The sequence below is a fragment of the Onychostruthus taczanowskii genome, unplaced genomic scaffold, assembly GCF_017590055.1.
Source record: "Onychostruthus taczanowskii isolate IOZ18803 unplaced genomic scaffold, ASM1759005v1 scaffold1, whole genome shotgun sequence".
NCBI lineage: Eukaryota > Metazoa > Chordata > Aves > Passeriformes > Passeridae > Onychostruthus > Onychostruthus taczanowskii.
This window is the reverse complement of record NW_024496525.1, coordinates 16130721-16153775: the sequence shown is the minus strand read 5'-3', so window position 1 is coordinate 16153775 and position 23055 is coordinate 16130721. Positions and strand designations below refer to the sequence as shown.

The 23055-nt window shown below is 36.2% G+C and overlaps 1 protein-coding gene across 14 annotated transcripts in view; it reads left to right on the top strand.

Moving 5' to 3' along the window:
- The window catches only part of RALGAPA1 (Ral GTPase activating protein catalytic subunit alpha 1), a 130874-nt gene that overhangs the window by 88135 nt on the left and 19684 nt on the right, over nucleotides 1–23055 (top strand). For 13 of the 14 annotated variants that reach the window (XR_005952605.1, XR_005952598.1, XR_005952569.1 and 10 more), the window contains 2 exons: nucleotides 8911–9069; nucleotides 10983–11110. Coding sequence is in view for 5 of the 14 variants with exons in the window: in XM_041403903.1 (XP_041259837.1) it covers nucleotides 8911–9069; nucleotides 10983–11110 (287 nt within the window). In the remaining 9 variants the exon portion in view is untranslated. Of the gene's footprint in view, nucleotides 1–8908; nucleotides 9070–10982; nucleotides 11111–23055 lie in introns of those variants that run through there. The other variant, XM_041403653.1, reaches the window with a different exon arrangement.

Below are 23055 nucleotides of genomic sequence, written 5' to 3'. Positions count from 1 at the left end.
AGGCAAGATCTCATGTCTGTTTCCAGGAGCATGTCATGAATGTTTTAGGTAGCTCAAAGAATGACCAGCAAAGGCATTAGCAAAAGCAGGTGTAATATTCAAATAAAAGTGTGATACATTTCTTTGGCAAGGTTCAGTGTACTGCCTACTGCACGCTTAAAGCACACAGAGAAAAGTCAGACTAAAACAAAAAATCAATCAATCAATCTGAAATCAACCAAATATGGTCTGTGTGGAGGCAGGGCATGAAAAAAGGGTAAGGATGGGAAAGGGTAAGGATAAAAAGCAATGAGGAAGATCCTCCCAATGAGTCACAAGGTTCAGAATGGATCCCCTTGCCAAACTTAGCCCCAGACTTGAGCAACAGTTTAGGTTTAGAGCTTTTTCTGGCATGTGAACTTAACAGCACTTAACATTGATAGCTTAATTGAAACAATTTAACAAAAGCTTCTATAGAATTTACTATAGCACAACAGTAACTGGGTTATAGACCTAACTTACTTATAAATATAAAGTACTTAATGTGAGAACAATGTTCATAGTACAGTTGCTATAGCACATTTACACTTGCAAGCACCCAGATCTAAAGGAGTATGTGTGAGGTATACACCTGTAAAAAATTGTCCTTGAGTTCAGTGAACCACTCATGTCAGATGCCTTTGCATCTTCTCAGCAAGTGAAGGGCTTCGTCCTTGAGCAGCAGGAGTATCAGCCCAGGCTCCATTGGTGGCATTTGGCAGCAATCCTCTGAGTACAGCAAACTTGAGAGTTTGCTGCTTCTGAGGTGTGTCCCACTCAGAGACTGCTGGCTGCAGCCAGGAGACCTCAAAGGATCTCACTTCCAACCACTGTTTATAGGGCTGCAAGATTACAACTTTGATTACCAGTTCCACTTGGACTGTTATTCATGCAAGAAAAACAAGCTTCCAAGGTTGTTCATTAAAAACAGGAGCTCATTAGATAGCACAAGCTCCTGGGACCAGACAGTGTTTCTGATACACTAAAGAGGAGCTTAGCCCATGTGCTGTTTGTCAAGGCCAAGACCTAATGAGCATTTCTAAGTCCAAGGGCGTAGGGAGGGATACACCACCACAGAGCACCCTGCATGTACCTATAGCTGTTCTTGCCAGGCAAGGTTCAGGGCTGGTCCAGGCTTCCTGTGACTCAGCTTGTGAAAATTGTGTCAGCTGGGCTTCTTCACAATTCCAGTTTGCCCCAGGCCTGTTTCTCTCCTGCTTTACCAACAGTCTCACTCATCAGTGATTTGGAATTTTTGAGGTCTGTATGGATATGTAGAGTGTATCAATAGATTCAGATTATATTTGTGGCTCAGCTACTGGTTGACTGTTAAATCAAGCTACTTTTTTTTCTCTGTGGGTTTCTTTTCTGTTCTTCCTCAGTGTGTTGATTTTGTTCTTTTTCAGCATATTTTCCCAAGAACAGAGGCTTATGAGCCTCTCTCTGTTTCTCCTCCCTTCCCTAACAGTTTTTGGCCTATTCCAGTCAAATCTAATAATGTTTAAAAGCTGTTCATTTTGTGTATGTTTAATGATGATATGTTAGGTAAAGGAGATAGAGTAGGTAAGACTTTTAGTGCTCCTACTCAGCAAGTAAAGACTTGTGGGAAGAAGTATTAGCTATCAAGGACCCAGCAGCAAAGAGAGATGTAAAGAAATTCATCCTAAACTTGAAAGAAACATCAGCTGAAGTTTACATCTTGGGATAAATCAGCAAGTGCTATCAGGAGACATGAGTGGGAAAACACTCTTAATTCATTTACTGTTTCTGCAACTACTCATGATGCTTGGACTGAACATATCAGCAAAAGGATTGTGTTTTGTGAAATCAGCTCACACACACTATCAAAATTATTTGAGAGCCACGTGAGTGCTCTACTTTGTTCTGAGTGCTTGTACTCTTGTACTCTTTGTGACCTTCAGAGAAAGGGATTTGAGCTTCTCTGCAGGTCTATCATGGGTTTTTTGGTCAGTTTTAGTCAATGGGAGAAAAACAAGAAAACTTGCAGGAGTTATCTTCAAATTGCTGCTGGTTTTTATATTGTAAATGTGCCTAGAGGTACATGATAGGTTCATCTTATAAATGGAAATTAAATTAAATTAAAACAAAACTTCTTCCTGCCAGTTGAGCCACTGTAAAATCAAGATTCTGATGTTTCAGGAGCTAAGCCATTTTAAAACTGATTTTCCGTCAGTCTTAGAGAGTAATAAATTAAACTTTTAAGTGTCTTGATACCTCTGAAGTGTCTTGATACCTCCATTTGTTTCTGGAGATATGAACAAGGGCAAAAAAAGACATGAATTCAAGAACCGATGAAAAACTTCTGATTGTGTAATGGAACTTAAGATTGAAATATGTACATAAAATAACTATTTAACTTGCAAATACAAAATTAAAGCTTTAATGCTGATAATGCAATCCATTCTGGTTTTGTTACAATTAAAGGTTAGAGTAAAAAGTATTTACACCTTACAAACTTGCAGAGAATATGAGAACTAAGTAATGTGAAGACTCAGTTCACAGAATGAGAAGGGTTGTAGAGGCACATAAATGAGCTATCATCTGTCTAGTTCCTCCTTCCTTAGGAGAAAACTTCCTAAAGGAGTGAATGCATTGTAAGTGAGAATTTTATACACACAGAATGTAAATAAAAAGCAGTAATGTTGTTAGTGATTAGAATACTAATTAATCTTGAGCTTTTGGTATATTACACAATTCTAAGTTGTGCGTGACATGATCCTAACCACATAAAATTGTTACAGCTCCCAGTACTTATGTTTTTTTTATTGTGTTGCTAACAGGTATTGGGAACTTGAAGGTTTTTAGATGTGAATTATTAGTACAGTATTTTTTTTAGTTACAGTTAGATACACATATTGCTAAAAACCCAAACCAAACAAAACCCCTAACACACCATAGCTACTGAGACAAAGTTTTGTGAGAGATTAATCTAGAAGGTGCATGCGCTGTAGACAGTAGTGCTGTTAACATTAAATGGACAAAAGTAGCTGCATAAAGCCATTATTTCATATATCTTTGCTCCTTTTGTTCTTTTTGTAATAAACACTTCAATTTTTGAAGAAGAAAAAAGTTGAGGCTAGCTGTTCTATCAGAAGAAAATATAATAGCTTTTTTCTGCCTCCTTTAGGTAAGTGGGTATTAGAAATTACAGTAATTTTGGCAAGAGTTCAAGGGTTAATGTAACAGATAAATAAAAGGAATTTTCAGTAAATTGAGCCCTGCATTATTTCACTTGTCTTGCCCTTCCAAACCTAACTCATTTAATTTTAAAAAGTAAATACTTAAATTCTTCCTGACAGTGTGCTTTGCTTTTACTATCGTTTATTACTTCAATTATACTTGATATCACTTAGAACAATCTGCCATTTGGAAATTTCAGTATAGCCTGCAGCTTAGTTTAAAGTCTGGCTGCTATTGTAACATGTACAGCATATGACACTAATGTATCAAAATTAGATTTGATCATCCCTCCTGGTTATATTTATTTCACGTTTCTTTTGTATTCAGTTAACATAAATGTATTAGGAGAGCTGACACATGATGATGGTTATAGAGTAAGAATATTTTAAAGTATTTTGAGTTAAATTTGAAATTTCAGGTAACCTAACAGTCAGTCATTTTTATATATTTGTTCTAATGGAGTAGAGTTTCAAAGCAAGCCTTAAAAAAATCTGTTTGTCTCTTTTATCTCCTCAGGGCTGTCTTCCCGACAGTTCAGGTTTAGAATGGCTAAAACAGAGCTCTTAATCTCTTTCTCATTGCCACCTTTCCTGATCACCACAGATAACATGACCATTGTGCCTGTCACTTGTGCCCAATAGCCTGAAATCATCTTTAATTTGGTCCAGGTTCTGGATTCTTACATTCATTCTGTGCTTACGACTCTTTTTTCCCCCACCTAACATTTCTTCCAACATAACCTTTCCATACACACAGTTAAAATTTATTCTCTGTATCGTAAACCGTTGTTTTCATTGCTGAACCTTCCTTTCTCTGGTCTTGACACTTTCATTATTGAAGAATGCTGATATAAACAACATTTTTCTAGTCTTTAACACCTTTTTACATTTCTAAAACACCTTCTTTGCATTTGTCCAACTCCATGTTTTGTGTCATGTCTTATGCTTAGATAATGAACTCTCTAGAGCAGTGTGATCTGCATTTAGAGTGTTAGAATACTGGTGTGTAACCTATAATTCCAGGTGTTTCCAGTGTATCACCAGCTCAAAGTATAACATTTTTTTAGGACTTTTTTATTGTTTATATTATTGCAGTGACTTACGTCTCTGGTACTGATTTCCACTTTGTTAGGCTTACTGTGATGTAAGCACATAAGAACTTGTAAATTCAGGAACACAAGGTCAGGAAGTAAGTGTTAAGACAACTGGTGGTGAGTTTTGAATAACCATTAACACAGAATTCAGTCTTGACAGCTGTCCATTCTGTGTGCACCAAATCCCATTCTGATAGATCACACTGGGACCACACCTTCTTGGGAAATCATGTTTTTTTCTGTCCTTAAGGTTTCAATGAGCAGAGGTAGTTGGAGCTCAGTATGTTTCTCCTGCTTGTGTCCAGGGCACTGAATTCTGTGATGCTTCCAATTCAATACAAAGAAATAAAGAATCCAGATTAAACTTGAAAGAGGTCAGTCTCTGGTTCTCCTGTGGTGTAATAATTACAGTGAATAATTGATTCTCAAAATGTTTGCTGTGCTTGCAGGAGATCTTGCTTGTTTAGCACTGCTGAATTGTAAGGTTCTCAAATGAAAAATGAGAAGAAATGTGAAATTCTTCTTTCTAAAAGGTTTATACAAAACCTAGCAGATTAAATACACCAGGAAAACTTTTCAAGTCAATTTCAGGTATCAGATCTCTTCCATGAATCAAGTGTTGTTGATCAGTCAAGTTACCACCATTTGTGATTTTTCAGAAGCTTTTCTTGCTGCCCAAGGCAAGGACATCTGAAAGAAGCAATAAGAAGCACTGTGTTAGTAGTGTCAGAGCTTCTTCTGAAAAAAAACCTTGTTTTCTTGTCTATTATTTTTGTCAGACATCTGACCACCTATAATAGAAACAAGGTTTTGATCCTGAGTACTTCTTTTTTTGTTATATACCACCGTTCATACTTTATACCATCATCCACCTACTTGCATCCTCTGATTTTGACTCTTAATCCATTACATGTCACAGAGATGCCATTCTGCATTTTACTCAAACTGGGTCATTGCCAGACCATTCTTGACAGTAATCATGAGGTAAAATACATTTGACAGGACTTGGAATTCTGAAGTAGTCTGAAACATTTTCCTTTTTCCTCTGAAGAAGTTCCTGTTTTCAGCCTGAAATGTATTCTCACACGATTATTTGAGTATTAAGCAAACTTTGAAATTGGAAAGAAAGGTCGCTGATGGCTTCAGTACACTTGGCATCCAAAAATATGTGTCCCTTGTCAGTAATCCTGCTGAAATAACCACACAGTACACTTTTATCACAGCAAAATCTGTTTCAGTCTAATGTGAAAACATGCACCAGTAGTGATGCTCCATCTGGGTAACTTTCATAGAAGTGCAAGAACTCGTATCCTATCTGATTAACTGCAGGTGTCAGTATCAGGTACACAGGGCAGCCTTTGACAAATGAAATTCAGAGGCAGTGATGCCCTCAAGAAGCTGCAGTATCTAAACTCTCTATATGTTTTGGATTTTAAAGCTGTTTATTTGGCATGTACACTGTCACCATCACTTGTTTCTAACAGTCTGTGAGTCTGTGAGTCTGAGTCCAAAGACAGCAAGTAAAGGAGGAAAATTTCTTTTAGTAAATAGTTTGATTTTGCTGAATTATGAATGGTGCAGTGCAGTGATGGTGTATCAGCCCCAGTTCTGCTTTTTGGCAGTTGGTTCAGTGAGTTCAGTCAGTGCTCCAGATGGCCATCCCTCAATCTAGGATCGTGTGGGTTTTTTACATTCCACAACACTTCACGTCCAAACTGATTTGCCTCATGCTTTCTCTTTGGCTGGGCAGCCTCATTCTCCCTGAGCTTTTCACTTCCTTCTAAGTGCAAGCCTGTCAGTCCCTGATACCTTATCATTGTCATATTTCAACAGTTTGACTGTCACTTCGCTAAGGAAGCAAAATGGGAATATTTTTTTTTTAATCTGAGGTGTAATTCCTCACTGACTTCTCTGGTGATATAGCCAGTTTAAGATGTGACAACCCTGCTTTCCACTCCTGTCGTGCTTCAAAAAAAGGTGCCAACAAGTTGTTTTCTTGGGCTATGAGACCAGTACAATGAAATGAGCTGAATTCAAAATAAATACCTGGCATATAATTTCCCCCCTTGGATCATGTTTGTGATCCATTTTAAAAATTATCTTATGCCTGAAGAGAGAAGTTGGTTAACTATGATCAAAAGAGAGGAGGCCAAGGATAATGATTTATTAGACAGCGACGCTAGAAGAGACTGAAATGAAGCTGAGCCTTGTGTAAACTTAAAAGATAGAACTTTGCCCTGATGAAAATCAATGGATGGGGCTGTTCTGGTGCCACAGTGCAAGGTTTCTTTAATAATGTTTTGCTGCAAAACTAAAAGGTAAGAAGGAGAAGTTGCTTTTCTGGTGATTTTGGGGGGTTAGAGGGTTCTTTGTTGTGTATTTTGGAGTTTATCTTACCAAGTCCTCCAAGCTATAGCCAGGGAAGAAAAAACAGCTAGGTGTGCTTCTTGTCACTCTCTTACTGCTCTTACTGATTTTATTGCTTTCTACAACTACGTGAAAGGAGGTTGTAACGATGCAGAGGTAAGTCTGCTTTCCCAAGTAACAAGAGACGGGACAAGGAAGTGGCCTCAAGTTACACTAGGGAAAGTTTAGGCTGGGTATTAGGAAAATCTTCCTAACAGAAAGAGTTGTCAAGCATTGGGACAGGTTACCCAGGGAAGTGGTTGAGTTGTCATCCCTAAAGCTACTTAAAAGATGTATAGATGTGGTGCTTAGTGGCATGGTTTAGCGATGGACTTGGCAGTGTTAGGTTAACAGATGATCTTGATAGTCTTTGAGGTCTTTTCCAACCTAAATGATTCTATGATTCTAAGGTAGGAAAGGGTCAATTTCACAATTAATTGTCTTTTATGGTGTTTGTCATAGTAAAGTGCTATCCAGGGGTCCTTCAGCTGCTGTTTGTTGCACATCAGCTATTCAGGTTGCTGTTTGGCTTTATTCTAACCTAGTAAAATGAAGCTCAGTTTAGTGAATGTTGATATAACCAATTCTTTTGCTGGGTTGGGTTTAAGTGTTGGTGCAGGAGTGTCCCTAAGTAAGTGTTGTTCAAAATAATTCAGCCATCTACACAAGACGCAAGAACAGCTGGCTTCAAAGGCACCACAGCCATTTTAGAGTAGGTGTATGTACAGTCTGGTCCAGACAAAACAAATTACTTGTTGAGCATCAAAGAAGAGATAGGGTATTGAAGCCACCTGTCCTTTGCCCACTCCAACACTGAATAAAATCCTATTTTTTCTAATAGAAATACAACCCTGTTCTTCAGTCTGATACCATTTAAAGCTAGCAGAGAAGAGCAGAGACAGCTTCTTTTTCTCTTTTTTCTTTTTTTTCCCTTTTTTTCCCTTTTTTTTTTTTTTTTTTTTTTTTGACAACTGCTACTGGCAACTGGTGTAGGCCTTTAGATAAGAAAAAGGTAGGGTTCCAGGAGCATTCCAATTAAATTTCTCTGAAGACTGTGCATGTGTTTTGCTTTTATTTAATGTGCAATTGTGTTCTAAAAGTGCTATGGAAAATTGTTGCTTTTTTATATAGAATAGCTTCTTGTACATGCTCAGAGTGGTATTTGTATGTTACGTGTTAAACAGAGCAGCCCTTTGAATAACATCAAGGTGATTATTTGACAAGTTCCACCTACCTAAAGCTACGGAAACAAGCTGAGAACAGGGGTGAAGACAATTGTCAATAACTGGTGATGCACTAGGAGATAAAAAATTCCAGTTTGAATTTTCAGAAATAACTCTTACTGGAAAGAGTCTGACATTTAATAATCTGAATGTATTTGATCAGTATACATAAAGCCTCTCTAAATGATGTGAACATTTGGTATCAGAAGATAATGTTTATCAGAAGGAGTGTTTTGGTTCTTCAATCAGATAATTCCAGAGTGTTCAGGGAATTCCTTAATCTGGTTATATGATTACATCTGAGGATACAGCATGGATTTTGAGGAACCCATTCAGCCATTCTGTGCCAGAACAAGAACCATTTCATAGTTTGTAGGGGAGCAGGGTTATTTTTACAAAGGTGTCCTGGTTTCATGGAAAATGAGCATTTATCTTAGTTCTTTTGGGAGCTATGGAGAAGGCAGTAGCTATTCTCCTTCAAAAGCTTTTTGTTTGTAGTAGGCAGTTTGGAATTTGGCTGAGTGATGAGGTTAACTTCTCAGATATGTAACTTCTAAACAGATCTCCATTCATACACTTTAGAAGTTCATACAGAATTTAGTAATTTTCTGCTGATCAGTGATGGCAATCTTGAACACATTTTAGTAAATTGGGTTGAACTGCTCTGCACTCTTGAGAAAATATCAACAAAATTTTAGCTTCCAGTAGGAAACAGATATTCATGTATCTGTTTATTTGAATAGAAATCAGCACCAATGTATAAAAATCTATAGCACAAACCAGTCCTGTCAACTAATACACTGAAATTGTAAAAGAACTATTGTGTAATTTGGTTATTTTGCTAATTTTTCTTCACGTTTTTTTTAGTGGGTTTGTCATATTAAGTATGTACATTTAATATAGCAATATGGCTATAGAATATTAATTAAGAATATTCAAACTGATGGCATTTTATCCCTGGTTTTCCAGCTAAGACATTTAGGAAATGATGAAGTACACATTGTCTGGTCAGAACATACTCGAGATTATAGAAGAGGAATAATTCCAACAGAATTTGGTGATGTTCTTATAGTTATCTATCCCATGAAAAACCATATGTTCAGTATCCAGATAATGAAAAAGCCTGAGGTAAGAGTTTTTTTTCTTATGTGTTTCCTTCATGTGTTTAACATGAACTGAGTTTTGTTTAGAATCTGACGTTTTGGTGTAATAGATTGATCCAACAAGGTGATGTCTTAAGCGTGGACAGTTGCAGTGGTGGTAGGAGGGAAAAGGGAGAGCTCAGTGAGTACAGTGTATAGTAAAATAAGTAACTTGAAATTGTAGAGGCCTGATGCAGTAAAGCATATCTGCTAACAACATAATCTGTAAACAAAGATAGAATATTCTGCACAGTAATTTAAATATTACAGTAAACTTGTTGAACTTTTTTATCAAATTTGATACGTAACCAAGGTACTTGAATAATAGCCTGTTCCAGCTTCCTCCATCCGTGTCATATTCCCCTTTTTTCCTCTCAAACCTATTTTTTACTTTCTTCTTATCTCCACACAAGAATCTGGAGATGAATTCAGTAAAGCAAGGCCACTCAGCCCTTAGGCATAAGAACCCACATTCTTTGTAATGACTGTTCCTCAAATGTCAGTGCTGGCCCTGTTCTTAAAGCAGTGGTTTAGGGTTCTGAGCACTAAACTGACTGAGTAAAAGTAGTCGTGAGTATTGGTACTACCTAACTTCTGTGTATAATATCATTTGCCATGAATTTCTATACTTTATGAAAATTATTATTAAAAGCACTCATATTAATAAATGAGGTATGGCAGAAATAGGATTACCTCATTATGATGATTGCCTCTATCTATTGATAGGCATGAAATAATAGTCAGTCTTGTAACTGTTGGATTACTTATTTTTTTAACTAATAGGCATATTCTTTCTTTTACTATTTTAAATATAAATAGTTGTATTATTGGGAGCCTGCAGGTTAAGAAGGAAAACAAAAACTGCTGAAAAAAGGGATTGTTGTTAGTCCAAAAAGAAGTCCGTATGTGTGAAAAAAGTGCCTTCCATCAGATTTCAGTATTCTCAAAACTACAGTAAATGACTAATGGCAAAGATAACACAGGGATCTAAAATTCTTTTGCAGCATTTGTTTTCTTTTAGCAGGAAGAATATTTAATGTACATTCTGCTCCCTTTGCTGAGCTGATACACAAATTTTGCTGCTTTTCTCCTGTTTTATGTCAGCAGCTTCAGAACTTTATTCACATGTATGGGAAATGAAGATACTTAATACTGAATGTTTGTTTTGTTTTAATTGCAAAATGGTGATGGATTTAGGGAGATACGTAACACCAAAACATAAGATCTATCTGTTCTGTTCACCTTTTGGGGGCTAGCTATACTAAATACTGAGTTTTTCTACTGATCTCACAAATAGGGTTTTACAGTTAGGCTCCAAAGAGGCAAACTTTCACCACAGATTTCTTCTGTAAAGGGCTTACAGTGTTCTTGTTCAGATAATGTGGAAAGGAAGAAGAACAGAAGAAAAAAAAATAGAAGGTAAAGGTCAATACACCAGTAACTGTATGATACTTTCACACTGAGTTGGTCCTTATAGAAATGTTAATAACTACAGCCATGATAAAAAAAAATGTTAGAATTTGAGTAATTATTTCTTTTGCTTCTTACCCTCTATAATATTATCATCTAGCCTATCAACCTCATAAACATTATATGCATGACTGTTCCTAGGATTTTTGCAGCAAATGTTGGAAATGATCTTTGATGAGACATTCAAATAGTTACTTAATTTTTTTCAAATGCTGTGTTATCTGTTGCCAAGGATATCAAGCAGTTATATGGCTGTATATTTCCACAAGAGAAAAGGTCTGACTTGCAACACAATAACTGGTTTGATTATCTAGCAATGAGGAGGGAAAAAGACATATATTTGAGTGCTCTATTGTTAATGTTGATTGCTAATTGTTATAGCTATGATCTTGTCTTGCTTTATGTTGAACTTCTTAATTTTTTATTCAGGTTCCATTTTTTGGTCCACTCTTTGATGGTGCTATTGTGAATGGAAAAATTCTGCCTATTATGGTTCGTGCAACAGCTATAAATGCAAGCCGTGCATTGAAATCATTAATCCCATTATACCAAAACTTGTATCCTTTCACTCAAATGGTTTCTAAGGCATATACATTCCCTTGCAGTTCTACAGATGTGATATTCATGGGTTTTTTTTCTTTTTTTTCAGATTAATATGGGGAACGTTGGTTTTTTTAATGGTGATGTTGCCTTTAGGGAACTTAAACCCATAGAAGAACATTCAGATGAAGACCAGCTTTTTTAATTAAATAAACTATAGACAAAGTGCTGAAAAAATGCCTATTTCTAAAGTTTTGTGGCGTGCACTTGTCATTTTTTGTTAACAAAATTATTTTAATGACCATTTTGTGAATAGTCTTTCCAAAATATCAATATCATGATGTTAATAATCTTTCTTTCCTTAAGATATTAAGTATTTATCCAATATTAGTGTGACTTAGTGTTATTTTCTAGTTCAAAGAATGCTGCTTTCCTTCAGTCTGAGAAGTTTATGAAACTTTCATCATATAGATTTTGTTATTCAGCTCAGAACACAAAGTTGATGTCAAAATCATGTTAGTATTTTGTAAATGTGTCAGAAAAGGCTGTCTCTCTTCTGGTTTTGTTGTTGGAACTGAAATTGTATGTTTTGGAGGAGCTGCTCTTGGAAGAACAGATTTATCAACCATAAATTAAAAAACATAAGGTAAGTCAGTCACATGCCATTTCCTTACTTTAGATTGAGTTCTGTTAGTTAAATCAACAGGTTAAAATCAACCTGTTGGTTAAATCATCAAGAAATTTCTGAATTCCATAAACTGAAAGATAAGTTTAAATTTTGATCCAAAAGATTTCTAACAAAGCTGTAACTACTAGTTCTTCTCTTGTGATAGGTTGTTGCTAAAATACTATTTTTTCTGTGACTGACTGTTAATACTTGCAGAGTTTTGGATTAGATATGATGAAATGGATTTACAGATGAATGATGGATGTGTTTTATGTGATCACATTAAGTGATGTTTGTGCCATATCTGTAGATGACACATGTTGATTCATTGTGTTTTCATGTTTGGAAAGGTCTGATCTTTCTGTCATTACTCAAGTAGCTTAGTCAAAGAATTTAAAATGTATTATCATTATCATCATCAACCATCAAAAGTGATGGTTTAGAGCATTTTATTGATGTATAGCAATGAGCAATTGGAAAACAATTTGCTTTGAGATAGTAAACTTCCAGTACCAAAAAAGCCTCACAGACTTGTGTGTTTAAACATCACAGAATATGAAAGGTTTATTAAATTCATTGGACATAGCTTGCCAGCTCAAAGTCTAGGAATTGGCCAGTTCTGTGAAGTTGTGCACTGTCTTTTTAATTCAGTTCTCCAAATTGTACTTTTTAATATGCATCAAAGCACTGCCTGTCATTTATGACATAATGTGGCCTCCATTAAAGTGCTGATAATATGTCCCCTGGTATGGTTAGCGTGGTAAGTGGAAGGCATTATGTATATTTGATTTTAGATAGCATTAGCTGGTGGGTTTCCTGTCATCACTTGGTAAGCTTATGAGGTACCAGTTGACTGGACACTGATATTAAAGGATGGCTTTGTTAAGTCATCAGTGGATTTTTTTTCCATCTGGCTTGGAGTATGTTATGTTTACTGTTCGGTATAATATAATTTAAAAATTAAAATGGGGTTGTGGGAAGTTCTTTAAAACATGTTTGCTTGGTGTAAAATTTGAAAGAAACTCTACAAATTTTTCTGGCTTGAATTAGGCTCTGATGGAGTCAGTTGTGTCAGCAGAGAACAGCAAAAAATGCTAAACTTCAAGTCTGGCCTAAGTCTCAGTGGTAGAAAAACCTCTTGATTAAAAATGTCATGGACATGCTCTTGGTGCTCAACCCATGGCCAGACTTGAGGTCAGGAAGGAATTTCCCTCATACAAGAATGACTAAGAGTGGTGGATGTTTCCTGTAACATGGACGTGGTCTGTTATCTAGGAACATTTGAAAGTTGAATCTAATTATGTTCCTGTGATAGCAGGGAGTTGAAGATGTCAAAGACTGTCTTTATTGTCTCCTGCTTTTTTCCTCTGGGATGTTTTAGCTATGGCTGCAGCAGTTCACTTCTGGCTTTTAAGTTTGTAGTGGACTAAAGGGTGTGGGGAACAGGCATATTTTATGTTCTGTGGTTAAATAGGTTTTCTGGAGACACTACCAGAATTAATGTCTCTTGTGGAAGACAGACGGGATTCAATAATCAAGGTGGCCTTGCCTTGTGTTGGAATATTGCTGGAGCAAGGAAAAAGAGGGCTCAGAGTGGTGAAAACAATACATTTGAAGAGGGAAGAAAAAGGGAACAAAAGTGCTATTTTTCAGAAGGTACATGAAATGGAAAAGTGAATCTGATGATCAAGGATTTCCACAAGTCCAGGACCATAACAGTGTCAGTGAAAGAGAATCCTGAAGTGATGTTCTTGAAACTGATCTTCATTTAGTTACTTATGAATCTCTAATACACTAAGCAGTGTTAGTTTATTAGGAATTTTGGTGATGGTTAATAGATATCCAGTTGAATGTGGATGTCAAGGGCACAAGAGTACTTGAGACTTGTCAAAGAAAACAGATGTCAGACACTACATTTCTGTATTAGCCCTTCTTTTTACAGTAGTAGACCAGCAGAAGTAGTTCATTTCAAAGCTAGCATGAGTGTATGGATGTCTCTCTGCCTGCAGGTGTGTGCTTTGTTTTCTGGTACTGTGTAATACTTGCTGGGCACTTTTTGACTTAGTAGGGAGTTAATGATATATATGTAGGCCAGTGCTTATCCATTTTTGAAGAATGTTTATAATAGCACATTGTAGATCTTGTGGTGATGAATCTGTAAGCTCTTAATTAAACTAAGACTGTGTTGATTTGCTTGAGTGTAGGATGGGAAAAAATTGGCACTGAGTTTGGCCCTCTGACTTCCAAGGAGATCTTATCTACCCTCTGAGACAGTGCATTTTCTAAGTGCAGACCTGACTGAAAAAATCAGCTGTCATTTGCAATCAGCAGGGATATTCAGTCCTCTTCACGTAACCTGATTGCAACTTTTTCCTTAATGCGCTGGTCTGTTAATCACAGTGTGCCAGTGGTAGTATGTGTGAATGCTATAATAATGGTTGCATGGATACCAGAAATTCTGGTCATCTCCCTCTTACACTCTTCTCCAACTTGGAGTATGTGTTGTAAGGTCTGAAGTAGCTTTCTGAGGCTGACATATTCTGTCAATCACCTTCCTCTTGCTGATGTTATTTTGACATTTCTGATAGGATACTTAGATAGCAAAATACTTCAAAGATTTGATTTGGTTAATGATTTGTAAAGGTTTTATCTGCTCTGTGGTTTTGTTCTTTGCTCAGAATACTATCTGTTTCCATATAGTCATGTTCTAAGATTAGAAATCTATTGAATTTATCAGCAAACATTAGTAATGCGTGGCAGGTGTCCTGCTTTTTTTGATTCTTGACACACTCATTGCTGCAGCTCTATGAATATTGCTATTTTGGGTGGAGTTTTTGCAGTGGTATGTGGAATTTGCTTTAATTTCTCCTCCAAGGATTCTCTGGTCCCCCAGTAATTTTTGGTAGCCTGGCTCTCTTGTATCAGTACCCACAGGAACAGGTGGCATACATGCACAGAGAAGCAGGTGACAATCACAAAATACTCATGGTGTCTTGCTAATGAAGCAGCAGTAACCCCCTCTCTGTCTCAGGGCTGATGTGTTTCTTCTCATTGCATTTGCCTTTGTCTTAAGAAGTGCATGCTTATTTCCTTATATGCTCAAGCTGCACATATGCTGGGAAAACTTCTAAAACTCATAAATGCAGGTGTAATAATGGGGCTAAATGTTGAGAACAATCATTTTCACTATGATGTAGAATAAGAAGGACAGTATATAGGGATTGTTAAATACTCCTTATTTAGTGAATTGCATTGAAATTATTGATATGAAGAGTTTTATTCATGGCTCATGTGTCAGACCAAGCACTTTGTCACATTCTGAATTTAGAATCAACCATGTGTGGGAAATGGATCAATACTAAGTATTTGGAAGAATAGCATTGTGGCTTCATATAAAATTTTATTTGCACTTCCTGAATAAACAGCAGATGTCAGCCAGATGCCAAGAGGTACACCTTCACATAGCAGGCACCTTCAGTGATCCAACTTTGCAATTATTGCAACAAAGCAGGACAAATACCAGAAACCTTGTGACAGTGAAATTGCAATTGTGAAAAAAAAATAGTATCACTTTTTTCATTGTACACAAATTCTGGAGTGTTGACAATTATTGCAAAATTCAGATAGTGCAATTCAGACCATCTCTGTCTTACACAATATTCTCTTGTTATAGATGCTACCTAAGACACACAGTAAGAAGCTAAATCCTCTTTAACATTTTTTAAATCTGAAATTTATAGATATTTTAGAATACCTGGAATGTGTATGACTGTTTTATCCTTAATTATCGTAGCATAATTTTCACTTCTTTCTAATAGTCTGCAAAGTCTTTGACCTAGTGCCAAAAACTGGCATTTCTTTTTGGAGATATTTTTTTTTTTGGTCACATGAAACCAGTTCATTTAAGTAGCAAAAAATAATGCTGCTTTAATTATTCAATCTAAAAAAACAGTTATGGAGTAAATCTTGGTCTGAATGACTGGATAAATTAATCTTTATTGTCAAAACTGAAATTTTGACATCCTCCTAACTTTCTTGATATTGTAGGACCAATCCAAGTACCAATGTAGGTACTTTGATGTATTGTAGCTAATATTTTGACAGTTGTCTTCTAGAGAAAGGGCAGGTATTTAACCCCATATGGTGTCTGACAAGGCAGTAACTTATTTATGAATAATGTCTGTGAGTGCTTTGTTAAAAGTTTGCCCTGGATTATGAGCTGATCACTCAGAAAAAGCTTTTTTTTCTTGAGGTGATACTCAACTGCCCCAAGAAAGGGTTTTATTAGAACTGGTAGTGTTGCTGTTTGTTGTTCTTGCTTGACCATCTCCTGCCTCAATATAGAATTGCAGACCCTGGAAAAGTGAAGCAAGTGTTTTTATTAATGACATAAAGTGAGAAAAGGGTATTCTTCAGACTCTGGCTACATTTGTTTCACTTAATTAAGAATATTTGTTGTATTTGAATTTTCAAGCTGTAACTTGAAAATATTTTGAAGATTTCTCACTTGTACAGAAACTTAAAAGTTAAAACTGGATAGCAGTGATTTTGGCAGTGCCAATTGCCTTTTTTTCTAGGAAGTTTTATATCTTAAAGCTGCATGAGCATCTCCAAGGGAAAAAGTGAATAGAGTGGTAATGCATCAATGACAGCTGTGTATCAAATGGGAGAGGTATAAGGGTTGCTTGCTCTCATAGTTTTGGTGCAATGAAAGGAATAATAGATGAAATTACAATTGCTTTTCTAATATTTTCTGGTTTAAATTTTTTTTAATTTGCCATATGCCAAGAGTCTGGAAAGTTTGCTGTATTTCTGACAATACAGGACATTTAATAAGATTTTAACATACTTGTTACTCTTTGGTTTTTTGCTGTCATCACAGGTGAGAAGATACCAACATTAAAAATAATGCTTGGTACTCTTTTTTTTTTTTTTTTTTTAAACTACTTTGTATATTTTATACAAATAATTACAAATTTCAGAATTTGAGTGGATATTTATTCCATCCCTGATGACTACTGTTGTAGCCTTATCTGATATGATTTCAAGTAAGAGACATGGAGGAGTTCATCGTATGACTCCTGCTGGTTTTTTTTCTAGAAGAAGATACAGTTATTTCTGAAATCTATTTTACTGTTTAGCAGTGAAAGTTGTTTTCCTAGTTCAAGCAAGACTCATAAGGTACAGAATATGATGTTTGGACTTTCCTGTACTTTGAATTACTCTGGGTGTTCTCCCAAATCCTAGTTCCGCTGACAACTTATTTGATATTTTAATAATTATAAATGTGATTGATTGACTCATTAAATGCCTGCATACAATGATGTAACATGAAAAACTGAAGATTTCCAAGATGTGTAGAAGTATATCATGGACTGTTCAGGTATTTTGGTTTTAAGGAATCATGTAACAGTTTCTCTGCACATTATAAGAAACCTAAATATAAGAGGAAAGTCATATATCTGTATATATATCTGTAAAGAGGTAGGTGTGTGGGGGGGGGTGTGTGTGTGTGTTGTGTGTGTGTCTCTGTATGCAATGACTGTAATAGTTATATCTTTACCTTTACTCTACTTTTCCTCTGAAGTAATACATCAAATTAATGTATTTTTCTGTGATTTTACAAGTATTTTTGAACAAAAAGAGACTGTTGTAAGTAAAATTGCTGGGAAAATACCAGAAATATGTAATACCAGATTACTTGTATGGCCATAAATGGCTAAAGTGCTCAGAATGACAAACCGCTAATGCCAAAAAAACCAAAATGCACAGTACTTAAATAACTGTTGCATTTAAGAATGTTCATGTTCAAGATTAATGTTTTAATAGGTTATACAGAAATGTAGTACAGTTTGAAATATCTTGTGTAAAGGAATTGGCACAGTGGCAATGCAGTGTAATAGAATAATCTAAAATAATTTCTGTATTAATAATGTCATGTTGAAGTTTGCCCAGTTAAAAAAAAAAAGGCTAAATGAAAAAGAGCTAAGATTCCAAAGCATAAATTGTGCTATTTATGTCTGTTAAGTATGGTTTGAAATCCTGTCTTAGGGACATCTTGCCTAACTATATATCTCATGCTGCTCAGTAAATGAGAAGAGTATTGATTGGCATATGCTGCTTAAATCGATCACCTTGACAGCCAGAATTACAGTAATCTGTCAGTATTAATGACTATCTTTCAAGCCTTGATACCTCTCCTTTGCTTGTCTCATCTTGCCTCAGTTCTGTTTGAAGTGCATTTTCTTGAAACCTCTGGTTTTGTCAGGATAGGTACTTTTGTAGGGTTTTTTGTCCCCTGAGTCCAATTTATTGGCTTGATCATGCAATTACAGTTAAAATGCAGCACCAGGGAGCAAAAGTAGGCAGTGTCCTGAGTAACAATTGGATCTCAGAGGTAGTGCAAGCCTGTTCTCAGCCATCATTTATTAGTTACCTGTTGAAAGAATAGGATTGTTTTGCAATGAATAATTCCAAAGCATCACTTTAAATGCCTTTGATTTTAGCCACTAGAGACAACTGATTGAACCAACATTTGTGATAGGCTTTTAAACTCTTGCCTTAGTGTTTGTCATGTAGACACTTCAAATAACTGCTGGCGAAATACTTGCAGATGTGTGTACCAAGCTGCTGTGTTTGCTACATTTTCATGTAGTGAACATAATTTCACTTGGTTTTAATGTATTTTTAATGTGAGAAATAAGTTGAAGTGTGACATTGTATTGTTGATCACAATTCCTTGAGTGTGATCATCCAGGCAATTCCTGATCCACCAAGTGGTCCATCCATCACATCCACATCTCTCAAATTTAGGAACAAGGATATCAGTGTCAGTTGCTTTGCACAGATCCAGGTAGATGACATCAGTTACTCTTGGCTCATGTACCCGTGCTGTAACACTGTTGTAGAAGGCCACCAAATTTGTGCATGATTTGTCCTTAGGGACAGCCACGTTGGCTGTCTCAGATCATCACCTGATTTCCCATTGTATCTTAGTATAGTTCCCAGAAAAATCTGCTCCATGACCTTTGCAGGCATGAAACTGCCTGGCCTGAAGCACATATTAAAGGGGTACAGTTTGAGCACACGGGTTTAATAGTGCTGTTGTTATCACAAGATATCTACAACATATTTCAGTCAGCAGTACAGCTTTATTTATTAGCTACTCTTCCCTAATGAAATGCATGAGGCTCTCTTGAAAGTGGTAAAAACACAAAATACCAAGTTAGCAAAACTGATTGACTGTAGTTACATTGTTTTCTACTATTAATTGCACTTACAGAGACCTGAGTGCTCTGCTGATGTTGTAGACACTTATGGGGGAGACTCAGATCTTTTTGTACTGTTTGGGAAAATATATTCTAGATTCTTTTACTTCTATATTCTTTCGTAAATATAATTTACCCATCTGAAGGAGAAATATTGGTTCTACTGATTCCTCAGCAAAATACGGGTAGGCTTATGCTGGTGGCATTCTCTTTTAGGGTAGAAGGAGGGCAGTGAGCTGTCCTGAAAAGCAGTGACCTGCTTTATCAGCCTCTTTATCAGCCTCTAGAACTTCTGAGTCTGGATATGTCAGTACAGATCCCTTGAGGGAAGGGAATTTTTCTTGCTACAACCTATTTTCAAGGGAGGAAATTTTTGCATTTTAGCTGAAAGTTAGTAGTGGAATCACTCGTTCATTATTAAATGTGTTTTTAAAGTCCCTTTTAAAAATTTTTGAAGGGAGAAGGCTATGAGTCCTTAAACGGGAATGAAAGAGATAAACTAATCCAATGTTACACATTGGAGTTGATTGCCCTGTGTGTAACACAAAGTGACAGGTTTTTTGTTAATACCTACTTAACCTTATTAATTAATTAAACATTTTGGGTAACAAAAGCCCTTTGTTAAAATGTTAAGACTCTTGCCCCCTTAAGGTGTTAAAATTCATACAGATTTCTTTGATAGCTCTCAGGAGTCTGTGAATAAAAGCTTAGAAGATTAAACTATTTTTCCTGACATTCCTCAGATGTAAAGAAATAATTTTAAACAATTTAAGCCCTGGTTTTACATTGCAAAAACCTGCATTCTGTATAGGTTTAATCCTTTTCATAAATTCACCCTCATAGCAGATAAGGGATGTGCAAACAACTTACAAGGTTTGTATTTTAAAACACTAAAATCCATGTATATACAAAAATAAGTATGTGGCATTCCATATGGTTGATTCTGATATTTAAAGTGGTGGAAAATGTAGGAGATTATTTATAACAACCAAAACTGGCAAAACCATAATGATTTTGAGACAGAGTGATGTTTTGGGGTAAGTTGAATAAGATGTTGGCAAACTGTTTCTGCATCATCCTGCATATGGTAATCAAAACAGTTGGGGCGTGCTTTCCAGTGCCAGCAGAGGGATTAGAAGATCTTAGGTACCAAAAAAAAAAAAAAAAAAAAAAAAAAAAAAAAAAAAAAAAAAAAAAAAAAAAAAAAGATTAATAGAAACTAGTACATTGATTGGCTTCATCCTCCTACAGATCTGTATTTCAGTTACTGAAAAAGGGCTTGTATATAATACCTGGCAGTATGTGGAAATACCTAGCTGGAGATGGAATACATTTCATGTAAAAATATTCTCCAGGGTCAAAATTATAACAAAAAAGATTATAGTTTATTCTGTATGTGCCACGTAGTAGTTAGTGTTACAGTAATTGGAGTTACCATATGGCAATCCAAAGGACATGAGTCCTAATCATAGCCTGGCCAATCAAATTAATCTCAATATACTTTCTAGACATTGAGAAAATAGTTTAATTGCCGATTAGCTGCAGCTGAATAAATCCATGGGTCACAAATACATCTATCTCCTTCTGAATGCTTCTCCTCCCAAACACAGAAGAATGCATGCTGTTAGAAAATCATTTAAAATCATTTCAGCTTGCTAAACCATAGTTGCCATCCATCTGTTCATGCCAATTGTGGAAAAAGGTCAGTTTTCAGCAAAGCCATGCACTTCACAGAAGGTATGTGAAGTGAAATTTCACAGGGGACATGATGGATCCTGATTCCTAGTGATAAACCTTAGGGGCCAGCAGGGTTGGCATATGGTTCAGCATGATATGAAGGCTTGGGTTCCCTGGCTTCACTTCTTTGGCGTGGAACTGATAAAACCTGGCTCTTAAGTATTGTTTCACTGGACACCAATCATGGGCAGCAGGAACTGCCCACTTAACTCTCTGTGGGAAGGAAGCCCAGGCTGTGTTCACAATAGTACCATTGTAGTGCTGCAGACTGCTCTCAACAGCTTGACGGCATTAGGGAGGAGAGCGATTAGCTACTTTGCTAATTGCTGTTCAAAATGTAAAAAAAGGGAAATAACTGAAAATTCATATTTCTTTCCTTCATTTAAATAGAAGCCTGACTTTGAGTTTTTAAAATCATTCTTAAAATTGACTTAAGCCCTTCAAAGAGGCTTATAAGTAGATTATCTGCTACTGGTACTGCAGCAACCCAAGGTAAAGAGAAAACATTCTCATCAACTAAAATTTTTTTTAAAGGTAGTTGTAAAGTTCATTGAAGTACAGATTAGAATTAAGGACAGAATTTCTCATTAGAGAGGTTGCCTATGTTACTAGTAGTATGGAATTGAAAATGAACACATACCTGTATGTGCAGTCTTTTTACTGGACAGTATTTCTTAGTAATATCATTTTTACTTGTGTAATTTTACAGTTTGGAATTATTTCTTCATGAAAATGCATTTACTGTCTTTCTCATCCATTAATATGTCTATATATGCAGAGAAGGTATTTAAAGTAGAAATTTAAATACTTTAATGTGTGAAAACAGTGAGCTTAAGCATTCATGCTAATACCAGAGAGTAGAGAATTCGTTTTGCATCTGTATTCTTTACACCTATCAGCCTTAATTACTTGAGTTAAAACTTATGTAATGCCGGATGTCAGAATGAGGATGAATCCCCTTCCCAACATCAGGAGTTAGTTTTTGGGGTTGCAGTTCCCCTCTGGCCTATGGTATTCCACATTTGTTGCAGTCATTGCTTCAGCCCAAACCTCACCATCATTTTTTGGTATGTTTGGTACAACAGCTTTACTGAACTTCAGTGCCGTGGCCGGTGGCGCTGTGCCTCCGCTGCTGCCTCCTGCAAACCCACAGCTGCCAGGTGACCGCAGGAGCAGCGCTCCGTCACTCCAGAGAGAGCCTAAAGCAGTGGCAGCTGTAATGGGCTTCAAAACAATTAGCACAACATACCTTATGGATTCATTGATTCCCATCTTGGATACATTAGTAAGACAAATCCTCCCTGTAAGTTGAAGTGGGAATTCTGCCTGCATATGGGTTTCAGCACTGTTTTCTTCTCTATTTTGTTTTCATGTCCATAGCCTGTTACTAAAACATGGATGAGTGTATGGATGAGTGCAGTATTTTTAAATACTGTCATTATTCTTTTAACCACGCAGGCAAAGTTACAGTGCTGAGGTATTCCTTCCCATCCTGGTAGCCATTTGATCTGACTTTTTAACTTCATGCTAAAATGCAGTTCAGGGTTTGTAGAACCATCAATACACTATAAATGGTACCGAAACAGATACTTTGTGCTATACATTTGTATTAGTATGCTCCTGCTATATTTCAAACAGATAATTCATTGAATGCCCATTCTTCCTCTTACTGCAGAGTAGATTATATTTAAGTCAAGATTAATGGATAGATTCTGATGTTAAAACCCAGTCTCTGAGCCTTTCATTCCCTAGAGGCATATAGTGCATTAGTTTAAGCCAGTGCTGCTTATCATAGATACTCTGACACTGTCTTAAATGACAGTTTACTGTACTTTGTAGCTGCTTACTCTGGTAATAAAATCACTATATTGTATTCTTGATAATTACAATATTAAATAGAAACTTAATTGGATTACTGCGCATTTAGATACAGATAGTTCTTAAGTAATTGTCCACTGTAAAATTTCTGATACTCATTTTTTCTCTCATGCAGTGTGTTCTGTCAGAGTCTAAGCTTAATATGCAGTTCAGTCACCTTAGATGAAAAAGTGCTGAAAAGACATGTGCAGTGGGACTTTTTGGTGCAAATGAGTATCTTTTATCATACAGGTTTTCACTTGAACCTTTGTTGGTTTTTGTATCCTTCCAAAAGATGTTCCTGTTTGCCAAAGTCCTTAAAATAAAATAACTTCTGGGTTCTATGGAGCGGAAGAATTTGATAAGTTGTCTTAATTCAGATATTGTTTCCCCTTAATTTTGAAATTCTGAGAGGTCTGAGCATGATTTTTGT